Raw genomic sequence first — 18,049 nt, 5'->3', positions numbered from 1 at the left:
GATTAATTGTGATGAACTAATGAAGGATAAAATTGTTGGTATATTTGCAGCAGATCAGATACCTAAGATAGTGAGAAATCGACCCATGGGATTTATTTGTAACACTGAAAATCATTTTGAGAATGGTGCACACTGGATCGCCTTTTTCATAAATGAGGAACGAAGAGGGATATTTTTCGACAGCTTCGCACACTCTCCCGATTATTATTCACGTCACTTCTTAAAATTCTTTGAACACAATGCGATATCTCTGGAAATAAATCAAAAACGATTACAGAGTGAGAATTCATCAGTATGCGGTCAATATTGCATTTTCATCTTATCACTCTTATGTAGAGAGTATGATCTAACTAACATTCACGATTTTTTCAGTGATAATCATCAAGCAAACGACATCTTTGTTTTCAATGTGATTGGTAAAACCTATTCACACTGCATATGAAAAAGTGTTTAAAATGATGAGACACATGGTAACAATCATCATTCGAGCAAGAGGTGATCATCATGAGTTTGGTGAAATTTCAAACACCCATGACTTCAATATGTGTAGGTCCAACGGGTTCAGGAAAAACTACATACATTAAAAGATTATTAGAGAACGCTCAGGAAATGTTTACAATACCACCTCAGAAGATATACTACTGTTACAGCATATGGCAAGATGTCTTCGATGAATTGAAAAAAACTGTCTCCAACATTTCATTTCAACTGGAACTGCCTGATGAAAGTGATTTTCTTGTTGATAAGGATATACACACATTATGGATCATTGATGATAAAATGGATGAAGTAGTGGACTGTAAACTGATGCAGAAGATTTATTGCGTTTTAAGTCATCACACCTTAACATCAATTATTTTTATACTACAAAATTTATATCAGAAGGGGAAGGTTATGCGATCAATCAGTTTGAATTCTCACGTCTTTTTTCTTTTCAAAAATGGTAGAGATTCACTGCAAATACAATCTTTAGCTCGACAAATGTTTCCAGGTCAAGTTCGCTTTTTCATGGACGTTTACCAACGTGCAATTAGCAGACCATACAATTGCTTGATAGTGGATATAGCACCAGGTTCAAACCCTGAATATCAGTTGCGCGCAAATCCTTTTCCGGGGGAGGACACGATTGTTTATCAACCAAAATGATTTTAAAAGAATCAAGTAGAAGCTTCCTTAAATTATTGGCGAACACTACACCTGAACAATCTGCTCAAATCATAAAAAGCACGGACCACAGACAATTACAACTATTAGTAGAAATAGTATTCAACTGTCTAAAAAGCGTCATACCATTGTCTGAGAGGGTTAAAAGGAATCTTTCAACTTTTGCAAAGTTCATTCGTGCTGTGGTAGTTAATAATATAACACCTCAGTTGAGGAGAAAACGTTTACTGAAGATAATTGTTATTATTCCAACATTGATATCATCTTTTTTCAAATACTATGACTCGGGAGTTAATACTATTACCCAAGGAGAAATATGAAAGATTGATGAATATGTCCAACCAATGTGAAATTGTTAATGTGAAAGAAAAAGAAAAGGAATATGATGGTAAAGATAGTGACAGTATAAAAACAGAAATAAACCTAGAAGAAGATGTAACCAAACAACATGGTAGTGGTCAGGTTTTGCAAAAAACAGAATTGAAAAATTTAAAAGAAACTGTAGATCGATCAAAATCAGACAATCAAGAGGAAAATAGGATGGATGTTGATGAATATGATGGTGCAGCAGAGGGTAAAGCTATCAAGATGTCTCCTGAAAAATTCTTAAGAAATGTGGAAAAATCGCAAAATCGCAAAAGATTAAAGAGTAAATGGTTATCATTTCATTTGTAATGAAGAAGTGGATTATTTAAAACTATTGGAGACTTCAATCAATCACTTGTATTTTTCTTTAAATTTGTCTATATTTATATATGTATATAATATATTGTCTATTTGTATATTTACACTGTGTACCTTTAAATTTAATTAATAAAATAAATATTTAGATAACATATGTTCGCCTATTAGTTCTAGTCCACGATCGCGTAGTATATATAAAACGTTGAAAGTGCTATTGATATCACAATTGTCATGGCTGATGATCATTTCTGCGAGGATTTATTGCGTCTTTATCCTGACAGTAACCCTCAATATCAACAGCAGTTGCGAGAGTTAAATGATCGATTGAGTGTTGATAATGACAACAGATCAAATCTTACGGTTAAGGTCTATTCATGTTATTATTGTAAACTTCTGTTTGATCACCCTTCCAAACTGAAGAGACACCAGAGAAACAGTTGTACATTTCCATGTCGACAATGTGATAGACATTTTGATTCAGCGGAAAATTTGTTTAAACATAGCAACATCGATCATACAACTTATCAGACTGGTTCAGGAAACACTGATTCAAATTCACATACTACAATCAAACATAAAAGTGTGGATAAGTCTGCTCTCTTGGGAATAGCACGAGCTCGTTTCATTTATCCGAATGAGGATAATGGGGAAAAGTATGATCTTCTAGCATTTTTATCTGGAATTAAGCATGAGGTAAAAACTCATTTACAAGAGATGTGTGTTGAACTCGGTCATATTAAGTGGTATATGAATTGTCTTGTGCAAATGATCAAGCCGAATGGAGGTGAAGGTGGTAATGATTTAAAGAATAATGCACATTTTATCTCGAAGACATCGAATCTAGTTGATAGAGCAAATATAGATGATGAACATGATATTAATGTGACATATCAAAAAATATTCAAAAGTTTTGATGAGTATATACGAAATGGGAGCGGTTGGTCATTAGATCATATTAAACACATTGAGATTAATACAGCTAAATATAAACCTTTAGGCGGTGGATCGTATATACCCCTACCAAGAACTCTTGCTGCAACCAGAGCGTTACTCAACATAAGAAACTTAGATGAAAAATGTTTTGTATATGCTATTATAGCATCCATACATCCTACGTGTTCAGGTGACCCTTCTAAAGTGCATCACTACATCCCATATGAACATGAATTGAACATGGAAGGTATACAATTGCCCGTTGCACCATCATTTGTGAGTAAATTTGAAAGGCAGAATAACATTTCAGTAATGGTGTTAGGATTTGAAGAGGGTGAATTTTTCCCCCTCCATGTAACAGGTCTAAGAGAAGCTCATCATGAAGTTGACTTATTGTATTTGAAAAGTGGGAATAAAAGTCACTGGTGTTTGATTACAGATCTCAATAGACTTTTATATCGAACAAAATGCTTGGGACGCAGTCATAAGTATTGCAGATTCTGTTTATCAGGTTTCACCAGTGAACATACTTTAGAGAAACATATAAAATACTGCTCAAAATTTGAAGCTCAACATGTGACATATCCCACCAAGGGGGTAGACGATATACTAACATTTCAAGATCACGCCAAACAGTTACAAACATCATTTGTTATTTATGCTGACATGGAAACATTTTGCGAACCTATGGTTACTGAAGAGCCAGAAGATAATCGAACCAGCACAACGAAATTAACAAAGTTGATACCATGCGGGTACGGTTATCAAGTTGTTTGCATCGATGACAGATACACTCAACCACCTAAAATATATAGAGGTGAAAATGTTAGTGAACACTTCCTTCATAGTCTTCTTGACGAAAATAAACGTATAAAGGCTATTTTGAACAATCCTGAACCCTTGTGCATGACTTTTGAAGATGAGGAAGATTTTCAATCAAGTACACATTGCCACATTTGCATGGAAGAATTTACAGATTCCACTATCCGCGTTCGAGACCATGCACATGTTTCAGGTAAATTTCGTGGCGCTTCATGCAGAGATTGCAATCTTAATTTTAAAGAACACACATTCGTGCCAGTTATATTTCATAACCTGAAACAGTTTGATGAACATTTAATCTGTTCCTCGATAGGTATTTTCAAGAGTGAAGAAATTGGCTGCATAGCCACGAATGCAGAAAAGTACATCAGTTTCAACCTATCCAATCTGCGCTTTATCGATTCATACCAGTTTTTGAATTGTTCACTAGAGGAATTGGTATCGTCAATGTCTAAGGAGAATCCGAAAGAAACATTTAAACATTTTACAAAAGAATTTGATGATGATAAGCGGATTGCTCTTTTGTTGAAAAAAGGAACATATCCTTACGAATACATTGACAATGCAGCAAGGTTCAATGAAACTGAATTACCCTCTATAGACAAATTCTACAGCAATTTATCAGAGAAAACAATTAGTCAAACCGAGTATGAACATGCGCAACGGGTATGGAATCAAATGAATATCAAGAATATAGGCGAATATCACGATCTTTATCTAAAAACTGACGTTCTATTATTAGCTGATGTATTTGAAACTTTCAGGAAGAAGTGGATAACGAACTATTCCCTCGACCCTGCAAATTATTACACTCTTCCAGGGCTTTCCTGGCAATCTGCATTGAAAATGACTGGTGTGAGACTTGAGCTATTGACAGATCCTACAATGTGGCTCTTCTTTGAGCAGAGTATACGAGGAGGTTTAACAATGGTGAGCTGCAGACATGCAAAAGCAAACAATCCCTACTTGAGCAATTATGATCCAGCTTTACCAACTTCATACTTGATGTATGTAGATGCGAACAATTTATACGGTTTAAGCATGAGCATGCCATTAGCTGTGGGGAAATTCCAGTGGTTGTCAGAAGAGGAAATAAACGATTTCAATGTCTTAAATGTATCCAATAACGCTGACATCGGATATGTCATTGAATGCGATTTGGATTACCCAGATAACTTACACGATCTTCACAATGATTTTCCTCTTGCAGTTGAAAAAGGAGTGATAACAAATGAAATGCTTTCACCTCATTCACGTCATCTGTATGAGCAAGCAAATGATGATGGGAAAGAATACCAACCGAGCACCAAATTGCTAGCTACTTTGAAAGATAAAAAGCATTACATCTTGCACTATGTGAATCTAAAGTTATACCTCAAACTAGGTTTGGTTTTGAAGAAGATTCACAATATAGTTTCATTTGAACAGCGTCCATGGTTGAAACAGTATATTGACTTCAATACCGAAATGAGGAAAAAGGCTACTAGCAATTTCGAGCAAAAACTTTTTAAAAATGGCAACAATGCTATTTTCGGTAAATCAATGGAATCGTTGCGGAAACATATCAACTTCTCTCTCTGTCATAGGTGGGATAAGTTTCAAAAACTTACTGCAAAATCATCATTTAAAAGCTTTAAGATATTCAACGACCACTTGTGCGGCGTGCTACAAACCAAAACAAAAATTTTCTTCAACAAACCAATTTACCTAGGACAAATGATTCTCGATCTGTCAAAGGCGCACATGGTTGATTACTACTACAACCACATGAAAAAACTATACAAGGAGAATGTAACATTATGTTACACAGATACTGACAGTTTCATTATGCATGTGAGAACTGATGACATATATAGAGACATGTCGTTAAACAGTGAGCTATATGACTTTTCAAATTATCCAGCTGATCACCCTCTTTACACCAAAGACAGGAAATCGATTATTGGTTTATTCAAAGATGAATGCAAGTCCATTCAAATGGTGGAATATATCGGACTAAGAGCAAAAATGTATAGTTTTATCACCGCAGACGACAAGGAAACTGTAGTAGCAAAGGGTATTAAAACCCGAAATGTTAGATTCGAACAATATAAAAACACCTTGTTCAATTGTTCTCCACTACTCTCGCATATGTACACTTTGAGAAGTTTCAACCATCAGATTCACATGGTGAAGGTTGTGAAAAGTGGACTATCACCATATGATGACAAGAGACACTTGCTGGATGATAATGTGCATTCGCTAGCATATTTTCATAGAAAATTAAAAGAAAAACATTAATACAATTGTAAATTGAAAAAAAAATCCATATCCGTAATAAATTCAAGAAAAAGAAAACACACTGTACAATAATTATATAATATTTTATTTCATGTAAATAAATATATGATTTTATAATAAAATATATCAACATATTTAAGTTTTATCCGTTTGCTATCAACCTGGGGAAGTGAAATACATAGGGCAATGGGGAGTAGCATGGTAAAATGGCGACTTTAACTTAAAAACCCCAATGAAAATACATAACTTTAAAACCCAAATGGACCTTCAAACAAACTTCAAACATAATGACAATAGGACAATGGGGAATAACACCTTCAAACATTAAGGCAATAGGACAATGGGGAATAACACCTTCAAACATAGGACAATGTGAAATAACACCTTCGAACATTAGAACAATGGGGAATAGTACCTTCAAACATTAGAACAATGGGGAATAACACCTTCAAACATTATGTCAATGGGGAATAACACCTTCAAATGGGGAATAACACCTTCAAACACACCAGTGAAATACATTGGACAATGGGGAATAACACCTTCAAACACGATGAAAATATTACAAATAAATTTTAGATTAAAATATAAGAGACATATTCTTTGGTAAATTAAACACAATTATGAAAATGGGGAATTACACCTTCAAACGCACCAGTGAAATACATTGTGCAATGGGGAAAAAGACCTTCAAACACGATGAAAATATTACAAATAAATTTCTTAAATTTTAGATTAAAATATATGAGACATATTCTTTGGTAAATTAAACACGTGAAAATCGCATGTTTAATATTTTCCTTAAAATATCGGAAAAGTTCTCCCTATTGAACGAAAGTCCGAGTGAATTTAAAACAGACCCTGGGACGTTCTTTAAATGAATGAATATCTCTTCAGATGTGAAATGGCTGCATTCCCTTATCATTTTATTTAATTGATATCTTTGATCAAAAATTTCCTCGGCAGCATTAAACACATCTAATTCGGCAAATCCAGGATTTAAAACAAATTGAAAGTCTGCATAATCCATAAAAATAATTAAAATTGGTGAGGGAATTTTACAAAAAAAAATCTCTCATTTGAATATCACATTTTGTTGTTAATTTATTATAAATACATGCAACAGATAAAGTTCTTAATGAAGGTGGAGCTGACCGCTTTCGTTTTTCACTCAGTGTCTTTTTTTCTACTTCTTCTCCCATTGTCCTTTTTCTGTTCTGATTGGCTAAAAGAAATAAATAAGATACATAAACTCTAGTAAAATAGTTTTCACATCATAAATCTACAGATATATGCATGAAAACAAATGAACAAAGTGCGACACCTGTATTAAGAAATTGGATTTCATAATGGAGATTTCTAAAATAAATGAAAAGGATGAATTGAGTAGTGCAAATGTGGAAGAATATTCACTTAAAATGACAGATGAGCATGATTACAATTTTATCAATATGGATACAGCTGAAATCAGTGACCAGTTTCCACAACTGCACAGGCTTGGTGCAAAGATGAAAATTGTCGGATTGTTATTCTGTTCGATAACTCTAGCAGTTATATTAATAAATGGGCCATTAAACAGTGAAAATGATCCTCCATTCATATCTGATGATGTTAAACGAAACAGTAGCGGAAACGATTTATTTTGTAATAAAATGGACACTTTTGCTTTATCTGAAGATATTTTTGTAAATACATGTATATTGAATAGTGAACTGTTTGTATTATTGAGAAATGATCCTCTTAGAAATGAGATCGCTTTAAATCAAAGGCAATGGTTTTATCTTAAAGCGAGTATTTCACATATTGATAAATCAATCTTTGATTGGAAAAATGTTGCTAAGTTATGAATGATTTCTATCCTAACTATTGTATATAAGAACATATTAGAAACAGAATAAAAATTTGATCACTTACTGGTGTTATCTTCACTCGCCATCTTCAACTGCTTCAGAAAGTATGAATCCAGCTCCAGCTGTTTTCTTTTTCTTCTTTAGCCCCTTGAACGGGCCAGATTCTGCTGCAACAATCACCTTTCTGACGTCCGACTCTGACACTCCCGCCTCCTCATCGCTATCGCTGATAGCAATCACCTTTCTCTAAAATAAGAATATCATAATATAGAAAATCATCTTAAAATTTTAAAGTTATTTCAATGTTTTCAATTTTTTTTTTTTTTTTTTTTTTTTTTTTCTTTTTATGGTACATTTAATTGGATAATTACTTTAAATTCATAAACTTGAAAATTATAACTACTTATTTTGATTTACATAGAAAAAAACAAAAAACAAAAGTTGTTTTACCTTTCTTTTCAAAGTAACTTTTTTTACTTCTTCTTCTTCTACTTCTTCTTCTTCTTCTTCTTCTTCTTCTTCTTCTTCTTCTTCTTCTTCTTCTTCTTCTTCTTCTTCCTCTTCAACAACTATAACCTTCTTTTTCCTGCTAGGTTTTTGCAGCTAAAAAAATTAATATATAATAAAAACAATTGAACGTGTAAGAAATCATATAAATCAACGTTTGCTGTGGGAAAGAAATTCGTATTTATTAGCGGTTGAGAAATTTACCTAGAAACAAAAATGTTGAAATATCTGCAACTGAACGTTTATCAAAACATTTTTTACTTGCTATCAATAACTTTGAAAATTAATACTAACAGTGGTGAAATCAACCCAGAAACAAGTGAAATATCTGCAGCTGAACGCAAGCCGCTTGTAAATACTCTCTATCAATAACTTACTTTTAACTAAAACGTTTGTTGTATATTAAACCTATAAAGTATATATTTATGTTCAATTATTTGCTGTTGAAGGATAATTAGAACGTTTATCATATAGTTTTTACTCGCTTTCAATAACTTTGAAAATTATGTGTACTTACTAGCAGTAGTGAAATTTACGAAAAAACATATAAGGTGAAACATCTGCAGCTGGTGCTTTTATTAAACACTCGCAATATCTTACTTTAAAATAATTTTGTAGATCGCTCCTATTTCTTAGAGAATAAAATATATATCACGCTCAACTATTTGCTGCTGAACGATAATAATTTAGCTATATGTTCATGTAAATATTTACTGCTAAATATTAGAAATCACTAACCTGTTTTTTTATTTCTGCCTCAGCTTTTAAAAGAACTGGCTTCAGATTGCATAGCTCTTTAAACTCATCAGTCCCAAGAGTTATGCTTCTGCTACTTGTTAAACTGCCTATGTGGATATAAACATATCCCTTGTACGGTGTAACCGCAATGTTCTTCTTTCTTCCAAAATTCAACTCAGCCCGCTCTACTTCTCCACCAAATCCCCTCATGTACTCAACCTGGTTCATCATTTTTATCGCTTTATGATAGAATTGAGTGTACCGCGTTAATAAAGGAATAAAGCTTCCGTTTCATTAAATTTGAATAGTAGTTTCCAACACTTATTTACTCCTAAAGGCTCGCCAACCTTCCATTATCCATGTTACACCATTTTATTAATTCATATGTAATTTCAGTGTAGATCTGTCCCGATCGCGATTTTTCATGTCAGATTGATCTCCAATATTGCGGCAGTATTTGGATAATACACCTTCTGTTTACATTAAAATCTTAGTTCGTCAGTTTAAATATAAAGTGTTTATCACCTTTCAAATTTGAAAAGTGATCATTACTCAATAAATTTTGATTGTTTTTATTTAAGATCAATTGTATATTATAGATTTGTTCGAACCGGATTTTGATGGTTATTTTTTACATCTCATTACTATTTTTTCTCTCTATATATAATTTTTCCTTCATTAAAACAAAACCTATTTTCTTTTCTTTTCTTTGGATCATATTTTCAATGGTAAATCGAGTTGGATTTTGACGATTATTTTTACATCTCATTACTATCTCCTTTTTTTTCTCTCTCTCTCTCGCTCTAATTTTTTTCATCGTTAAAACACCTTTTTTCTTTTCTTTGGATCATAGTTTCAATGGTGAATCCTATCTCCTTTTTCTCTCTTTCTATTTTTTCCTTCGTTAGAACATAAGCGACTTTTTTCTTTTCTTTGGATCATCTTTTCTTTGGATCATATTTTCAATGGCGGATCATATCTCCTTTTTCTCTCTCTCTCTATTTTTCCCCCTACATGCTACTTTTTTCTTTTCTTTTCTTTGGATCGTAGTTAATTGTTTTGCTCATGACTTTTTTGCAGCTAGCTAATTTTTCCCATGTGTAAATATTTCATTTGATAAGATTTGAGATTGAAGCTTGTGGATTACCATCTTTTATAATTAATAGTTGATAAAAATGTTTTAAGCAAAGTTTTTGTTTTGCAAATTTCTAGATATGCTCTTTTCTTTTCTTTGGATCATTGTAAATGGTGAATCTTGTTTTGTTCATGACTTTTTTTTCAGCTAGCTTCTTTTTTCCTGTGTAAATATTTCATTTTCTTGACAAGATTTGAGATTGAAGCTTGTGGTTTGACCTCTTTGAAGAGTTGTCTCATCAGCAATTAAACCATATTTCTTTTATAATTAATAAATTTAAAGTAGATAAAAATTAATTAAGCAAAGTTTTTGTTTGCAAATTTCTAGATGATATACAAATGGTGTCAACTGGTAATCATCCACATTGATTGGGGTAGCAATGCAGTGGGAAAAGTTTAAGAAAAGTCTAATTTATTAACACATATCAAATACAAATACTTTATTCCATGAAACAACATAGTAAGTTTCAAAACAAATCAAGTTTTCTGCACTATTTATATAACAATTGTAAATAATATAAACAAGAGAACTATCAAATGAAATTTGGTTATAAAAAACTTACATCATTTGTAATGCACCATTTTTTTCACATAAAACATGTTATAGAAAGCACCATGACAGCGGTTACAAATCAAGAATTTTTATATATTTATCTCTAGGTTTAACTTAATCATATAGCACTATAAAAAGTAATAAAAACAAAAGAAAAAAAGTTTAAGCAAACACAATATGATAAAATATGCGATAATATGTTGTAATTAAATTTGGATGCTGTAAATTCTCATATGAAAAAATTCCAAAGATGAAAATGATGATAAAGTAAACATAAAAACAAAAAGTTCTCCAAACATTATATACATATATATATTATTTACATATATACAATAATACCAATCATATTTGTTTTTTAATTTAATTTATTTCTATTACAAAACTAAACATATGTAAATGGAAAACTAAAAAGAATAATTTAATGAAAGGAATAGATTAATAATGAACTTTAATACCAGAGAAAGTAGATTATTTAATGAAAAGAATAGATTTATAATGAAATTTATGGTTTGAATGAGCATGAAACATATAAACTAAGGTGAATTTATAAAAACAAACTACATGTATACTACTATTTACAATATAATAAAATGAGAGTAGAGAAATGCGAGTATAATCAAAATCTTTTCTTTAATTAAAATAAAGTGTAACTAATCCAAATAAATCAAATGAAAGAAAATTGAAAAGTTTTGGTGATATAATTTTTCATAATATAAGTAGATTTGTAGAATACATCCTCATCAGTGATTATTAAAATTTAGATAACAGTGTATAAATAAGTTTATAAAATTTAGAAAAAAGATTATAAAATTTAGAAAAAAAAAAATAAAAAAAATATAAAATTTAGAAAAAAAATTTAAAAAATTTCATAAAATTTAAAAGTTTAGAAAATTAATCATAGGTTAGTCTCTGTGGCCGAATAGATATCCTGTTTGATCTTCTCAATATTCTTGGTGGTTGTTGTTGTGCTGGGGCTACTCGTCTGTTATTTTCACGTGGTGGAAAAAAATAATTTATAATTTCTTGAAGCCTTTCATAAATTGCGATGAGGATATATTCTACAAATTAAAAAGTAGTAAATACAGAGATAGATATTAACTTAAACAGTTTTTTTTGGTGTATTAACAAAATCTGCAATTTCTATTTCGGATAGTGAATCTGCATCGACATTGAAGGAGAATTGGTGTTGGCGGAAATTGGTTTTTGCAGTTCTCTTCTTTTTGCAGATGCAAAATAACATCAGCGACAAGAGCATAACACATGCTAGAGATGCTGTAAAGATAAATTTGAATATGTCACTTACTTTAAAAATTATAAAATATATTGATATATATAAATAGATTAGACCATTGGTTTTTCTGTTTGAATTGTCTTTATAGCTTACTGTTTGGTGTGAGCTTTTGCTCTGTGTTGAAGGTCATACTTTGATCTATAATACATTGGCACTCATACCGCATCTTTTTCTTATTTATAAATAAGTGTTTTTATTAGAACATGTATATATTTTTATTTTATTTATTTATTTTATTTTTATATTGTTTGTCAATCAAATAAATAAATTAAATTTAGATACTTACCAAAAATCATTATAAGAATGATCTTAATATTATCTAGACCCTTGTCTTCCTCCTGTGCATGTGGTGTTGACTTCTGAAATAAAGAAATAAAATCATGTATTTCATGAAAATGTTGATATTAAAAAATCTTATCCTTCACATTTTAATTTGTTTTTAAGCACTATACTATAGAGAATACAAATTGACTCGTTCATGTACATGTATTTCCTAATAAAAATAGAAAACAAAACGGACGTTTTAATTAAAAAAATATCAGATAAATGCTTACCAGTTGTTTATCAGTGGTGCCGATTGACAATGTGGATCCTGGTGTTACTCTTGTTGCTGCTGTTGTTGTTGTAGAAGCTATGACTCCATTCTGTAAAAAAAAAATATACATAATGTAAGAAATGTTTTACACAATAAAATTAATAAATAATATATAAGATCTGCTCATAGTTTAGGTTGTTTCTAGTCACTTTACATATAGAGACAATACTACGTGATTACTTTAAAGCTCTTATTATTCTGTTATTCTTTTCTAATTTCCTATATACTTACATCACAATGTATACCATTAACAATTGTTATTGTTTCTGGTGCTGCTAAAACATTGCTGCATTTAGAATTTCCTTGTTTGATCTCAATTGAATGCAGGTCTCTATTATTTGCAAGGTCCAATTGTCCGGCAACAAAAAATCTTTCGAATACGACTTTCTTTACATCTAGTCGGATTCTGGTGTTGTAGAGCCCTGCTCCAGTCCATCTGCAATGGAGAGTATCCCCCTCCACTGTGCATACATCTCTCAATTCATGCGAGCATGAAACAGCTGACATTGTGAAACAAATGATGATGAATATAAACATGGTGTTGATGGGTGACATTTTGCAAATATTTTGAGGAATTAAATACCCGGATGAGAAATAAAAACAATAGTCTAATTAGGGAATGAATTAGGGGTAATTAATTCCGTGATATATGGTTGGGATAAGAGTGGTAGATGGATAAGGTTTAATTAATGTTTGAGTATGGATTGTTTTAATAAATAATAATAATAGTTTTTACAATATACGCTAGGGTTAGGGTTAATTAATATATTTTCAATTCTTATTCATTTTTTGTTACAAATGAAACTTAAAAGTTTTATAAAATTTCTTCTCTCAACGCGAAGTCATTTAATCTTCTATTTTTTCAGTTTTACTTTTAACTTCTTTATCCAAAATATTAACAATTTAAATTGTCTATATGTTAAATGCGATGGAAAATAAATCAAAACATTCTTTTATAAGTGAAAAAACAAAATTTTCATTTAATATTATACAACAGTTATATTATGTAATTTTCTTGACGTCTGCAAAATTCAACGTGTGAAAAAATCAAAACAGTCTTTTATATTTCTACAAATTTTAAAATCCAATATTTTGATATTATTCAACAAATATATTATACAATTTTGCTAGCGGGAACAAATTTTTGTCAACGTGGCAAAAATATTTGCTGCTGCCACACAATATATACTACTACCGTAAACCACTGCAACAGTTCTGAAATGACTGATGGTAGCATATTTTGACTTTCACAACCCGTAGAAAGGTTGGGACAGACATAAATAAACTGTTACAACGAAATATGACAGATTTGACAGTCATTACTGGTCTTTAACAGACTAAAACAGTCGTACAACGACTGTTACTGGTATGGACAGTTGTTTTTTCGTCCAGTAGTGAACGTTAGACTTAACGACAAGTTGAACAACCGGCCCCAGGTGGACATGAAAAGACTCGGCACCATTTGTGGACAAGAGTGAACTAATTTTATCTAGTATATTGTATAGATATGAAATCAGAACTTTTTCTTATTTTCAAAAAGTAGAATACAGGTACATTTCCGTAAAAGTAATAAATACAAATTGCGGAAACGGAGTATTGGGACTTTGAAAAATTAGCAGAACTGCAATATGCCCGTAAAACTACAGTTAATTGTTTTGCATGTGTCAAATAATTTTGTTGAGTATTTCTGTGTTATAGATCTATGTCTGTGATGACACCTGTTGCTTATTTCAAATATGTCCGTTTACTAAAATAGTGTATCAAAGAAGTTCTTAACTCTTTAAAAAGTTCATTTAAGACTCACGTCGGGAATGCACATTTGTAACCCTGGTGTATTTAATGTCGTTTTTTTAATTGAATAATAGACAAGGTATTTTTTTATATTAGAAAGCTAATAAAATATATCTGTTATTACGACATTGTTTGTCAATAAGACGCTTCAGGCTACAGTGGGATTTTACAGATAGAAAAATAGGGTATCTCGTTTATGATAACCTTTTTGATAATTACGATTCATTTAATAGTCGTTAGATATGTAGTGCAGACTTATCAGTTGAAAGTCCAGTATAGCTAAGTGAGGTAAGACGGGTGTTTCCATTTTTATAAATGTTATACGTCATAAAATGAAAATACAAATCAAAATTTAGATGCAATGTGCAACCCAAAACAACCTGTATTTGTCAAAGCTTCGTGCAAGGACATATTTAAAGATTATTGTATAAAACGATTGTCAACGACGGTGAACGTCAAATTGAAACTTCAAAAATTGAATTCTCTATTTCAATTGAATACATATCATGACATTTTTTACAGCAACTTATTATATCAAATACCTTGTCAAGTAAAAATACCTAAAAGACCAAACCAAAAATTCAATTATAATTTTACAAATATGGGCAATATTTACAAAAGTACTTGATGAATTATTTAGGTCAGAATAGATACACATATTACCTGTTTATTGACGTTCGAAATCTGCCAAAATGACTGCGAGAGTCTGTTTGTAATATTTTAGTTATGCACACGCACGTGGTATTGCCTAGAAAACAAGAAGTTGTCGCCAAAACAGAATAACAAGGAATTTTAAAGATAATTGTTAAAATGAATCATTCTTAAATGCTTTATTTTGTTTTGAAAGCGGTAAATTTAAATACCAGAGAGTGTGCTAAAAATCTGTAACATGAAGTCAATCTATTAATGATAAACAAATTATGCATCCGAGAATTAAACCATCAAGTTTAAAATCAATTTTATTTGATATATTTGATAAGAAAATTGGTTAAAATAGTGTTATTTATATGTTTAGAGGTTAATTTTGTTTTGTAGTAATCATTATCTTGACCTTGATTTTGCATTTTACATTGTACAAGAAAGAATATTAATTACCTGATATACATGATACATCCTTATATTGACTATAAATCATTATAAGTAATGGGACTGAATTACACCTTACGCATGTAGCCGGAAATGAGAACTATGGACGCATAAATCCTTAAAAGAGCTCTTTAACTCACCAAGTTTTAAAAATCGATTGAATCGTTTTTGTTTTGTTTCTCATCTAGATGGGTTGGCTTTATATGCATGTCTGCAACCAATATTGTGTAACAATTAATTATGAACTTTTTACTTGCAGAATAAGAATAATAATAATAATATGAATCTTTAGGTTTTATTTGAGAAGAATTGTGACATAACAAAGGGAGAACGGTTGAGATTGCTCTTTCAATTTACATTATATCAAACATTATGTTAAAATAACGCTACTTAAATTGTATTACAACAGTCTCTAGATTAGCTTCTTGCGTATGATTTCAACGCATTTTATCATTTGATAACTGTAAGTGTGCTTTCTTCATATGTTCATATGAACATAATGGCTTTTTCAAAATGTAATTATCAATCTTGTTTTGTGCGTTTATTACGTTCAATGAAGATTCTTAAAGATAAAAAGCTATTTACAGAGTGAAAAATAAAATGATAAAAACACCGAACGTCCAGAGAAATTCAAAATAGAAAGTCCTTTGAACGTTGTCAAAATAAAAAGCTCACATACATCTTACGAATAGAAAACTTCTGTTATATTCTGACTTGGAAGAGGCATTTCATTATGTAGAAAATGGTGGATTAAACTAGGAATTTATAAACTTCTAAATCCCTCGCTTGTATGTCAGTCGCATACTATTTTATTTTATTGACAACAATGTGTGAACAAAACAAACAGACATAAAAGGTTAATATTTCAATGGTATGGGGAAACTAGTCAATATATCTTAATCTTAATAACTTTTAAACATACAAATATTTCAACAAGGAAACAAACACGCATATATATATCTATTATGGTTTTTTTTAGTTTTTTTTTATTTGGATGGAGAGTTGTCTCATTGGCACTCACACCACATCTTCCTATATCTATATAGGCAAAGCACATAGACACAACAAAGACTAGAATAGAAACAATTACCATAGAAGTGAGACAACGTTGAATAATACAAAGAGAATATTAAGCAAGGCTGTGTTAAAGGCTAATTGATATTTAAGTTGCTTTGAAAATAAAAATGAAAAAAAATAAATCGTTCTTGTCTTGATCATATTGATATCAAATGAAAATGTTTCAAATGTTTTAACTTTAAACTAGCTGATTCTTTTCTAATATACGTTACTCATATACGCACATGTTGAATTGTGGCAACATATATTATAGCTACTGTCGATTTGTATTGTAAGCAATATTTTTTTATTGATTAAGAATAAACCCCAGTGTTGTTTTCTTAATTTTGATTTGCTTTTAATTCACAATTCTTGGCCGTGTTTTTAAATTTACTATTCGGTTTGAGTTTTGAAAATTTTAGTTTGACCAATAAACCACTTGTTGTGAACGTTAGGAAAATCTTGCACAATAACTTGTCATTTTGGTTAGTTAATTGTTAATTTAGTTTAGGCATTGGAAAAGCACTTGGAATTCGTACATTTTGCAGGTAATCTATAGTATATATTTTTTAGATCGATGCAGTATAACAGATATGAAGTATCTTGTACAATTGACTTTTTTGATTAGATGTCTGATAATACAAGGTGAGCATATGAAACAAATATTAGGATATTGTAAGTAGGATATAGAACAAAAGCGAGGAATGTGTCAAAGAGATGTATATTAGACAACGAAGCAGACAGTAGCTCAAGGTTACTTATATGTATTTAATGTTGCTTCAACATTTCGCACCCATAGATTGGTTTAACATGTCCCCTGCGTACTAATATATATTTAATCAGTATAGAAGATAACACCAACATTTACAACACTTGGGATTGTTGCAGCTTACACATTTTGAAGTATTGCCTTCATTATTTACATAATTCAAAAGCGCCTGATTATAAAGGATCCACCGCCATGTTTTTTACTTTCAAATGCATAATTATTTCAACCTAGTGTTTCAAGCAATTACTTAGATATTGATTCATACTGTCGAAGATGTTTGTACAAACGAGTTTGTTGAATGTTATGACACATGATTGTTCAAAATAGTCATTAATTTATTCTGGTTTCGTAACAACAATTTCGTCCTATTTTCTTTATGTATGACATTAATTAATTAAACTGTTCATCATATTTAATCATGTCTAAGCACACTTTCTCTTGGAATAGTATAAAATAGATTGAATTACTCAACATCTTCAATTATAATATCCCACTCGAAGACAAATCAAATAACTAGTTCAGCTTTTCTTTCCTAAAGAAATTGACCATGACAAATCTGAACACTTATATCTTTTTTTAAGGAAGGAAAATGATGACATCCTATATACAAATCAGACAATCTTTATATATAGAGAATAAACGACTTGGAACAATTTGAAGAACAAATTTGGAATCTGAATTTTAGGGTGACAATAATTAACATGATTCTAGCTTTGAAAGGCAAATAGTTAGTTGGCTTTGTGGACATTATCACGATTATGTAAATTGTTAAAGATACATATTTTGTTATAGTCAT

General features: G+C 30.8%; 3 protein-coding genes across 4 annotated transcripts; 1 reads left to right on the top strand and 2 right to left on the bottom strand.

Annotated features, from left to right (window-relative positions):
- Positions 1–2,079: 2,079 nt before the first annotated feature.
- Positions 2,080–6,088, top strand: LOC134717851 (uncharacterized). Its single transcript, XM_063580346.1, has 2 exons — positions 2,080–5,137; positions 6,024–6,088. Exons 1-2 carry the CDS (start codon positions 2,080–2,082, stop codon positions 6,086–6,088), a joined length of 3,123 nt encoding a protein of 1,040 aa, XP_063436416.1.
- LOC134718753 (histone H3.v1-like) lies at positions 5,952–9,284 on the bottom strand. The gene is made up of 4 exons (XM_063581438.1): positions 8,979–9,284; positions 8,184–8,336; positions 7,798–7,979; positions 5,952–7,108 (listed from the first exon to the last, which is right to left on the bottom strand). Exons 1-3 carry the CDS (start codon positions 9,207–9,209, stop codon positions 7,809–7,811), a joined length of 555 nt encoding a protein of 184 aa, XP_063437508.1. The 5' UTR covers positions 9,210–9,284; the 3' UTR covers positions 5,952–7,108; positions 7,798–7,808.
- Positions 9,285–10,537: 1,253 nt separating this feature from the next.
- Positions 10,538–13,745, bottom strand: LOC134718751 (uncharacterized). Of its 2 annotated transcripts, none has more exons than XM_063581437.1 (4): positions 12,783–13,745; positions 12,511–12,600; positions 12,243–12,315; positions 10,538–11,723 (listed from the first exon to the last, which is right to left on the bottom strand). In XM_063581437.1, exons 1-4 carry the CDS (start codon positions 13,104–13,106, stop codon positions 11,557–11,559), a joined length of 654 nt encoding a protein of 217 aa, XP_063437507.1. In that variant the 5' UTR covers positions 13,107–13,745; the 3' UTR covers positions 10,538–11,556. The 2 variants fall into 2 exon arrangements, with proteins under 2 accessions (XP_063437507.1, XP_063437506.1); XM_063581436.1 differs by having other exon boundaries at positions 10,538–11,937; positions 12,783–13,742.
- Positions 13,746–18,049: the final 4,304 nt, after the last annotated feature.

Source organism: Mytilus trossulus, chromosome 5 (assembly GCF_036588685.1).
Source record: "Mytilus trossulus isolate FHL-02 chromosome 5, PNRI_Mtr1.1.1.hap1, whole genome shotgun sequence".
Taxonomy (NCBI): domain Eukaryota; kingdom Metazoa; phylum Mollusca; class Bivalvia; order Mytilida; family Mytilidae; genus Mytilus; species Mytilus trossulus.
Note: the sequence above shows the minus strand (reverse complement) of the source record. Positions and strands in the feature narration are given on the sequence as shown.

Bases quoted from the DNA above. Each gene is read 5' to 3' on its own strand.
- LOC134717851 (XM_063580346.1), top strand. From the start codon at position 2,080: ATGGCTGATGATCATTTCTGCGAGGATTTATTGCGTCTTTATCCTGAC. The intron at 5,138-6,023 runs GTAAATCAATGG...AACATATTTAAG, and splicing joins TGGCAACAATGCTATTTTCG to TTTTATCCGTTTGCTATCAA.
- LOC134718753 (XM_063581438.1), bottom strand. From the start codon at position 9,209: ATGATGAACCAGGTTGAGTACATGAGGGGATTTGGTGGAGAAGTAGAG. The intron at 8,337-8,978 runs GTTAGTGATTTC...TAATTTTTTTAG, and splicing joins AGGCAGAAATAAAAAAACAG to CTGCAAAAACCTAGCAGGAA. The intron at 7,980-8,183 runs GTAAAACAACTT...TTCTTATTTTAG, and splicing joins AAGTTACTTTGAAAAGAAAG to AGAAAGGTGATTGCTATCAG.
- LOC134718751 (XM_063581436.1), bottom strand. From the start codon at position 13,106: ATGTCACCCATCAACACCATGTTTATATTCATCATCATTTGTTTCACA. The intron at 12,601-12,782 runs GTAAGTATATAG...TTTTTTTTACAG, and splicing joins TTAATGGTATACATTGTGAT to AATGGAGTCATAGCTTCTAC. The intron at 11,938-12,242 runs GTAAGTATCTAA...TTATCTTTACAG, and splicing joins CATTCTTATAATGATTTTTG to CATCTCTAGCATGTGTTATG.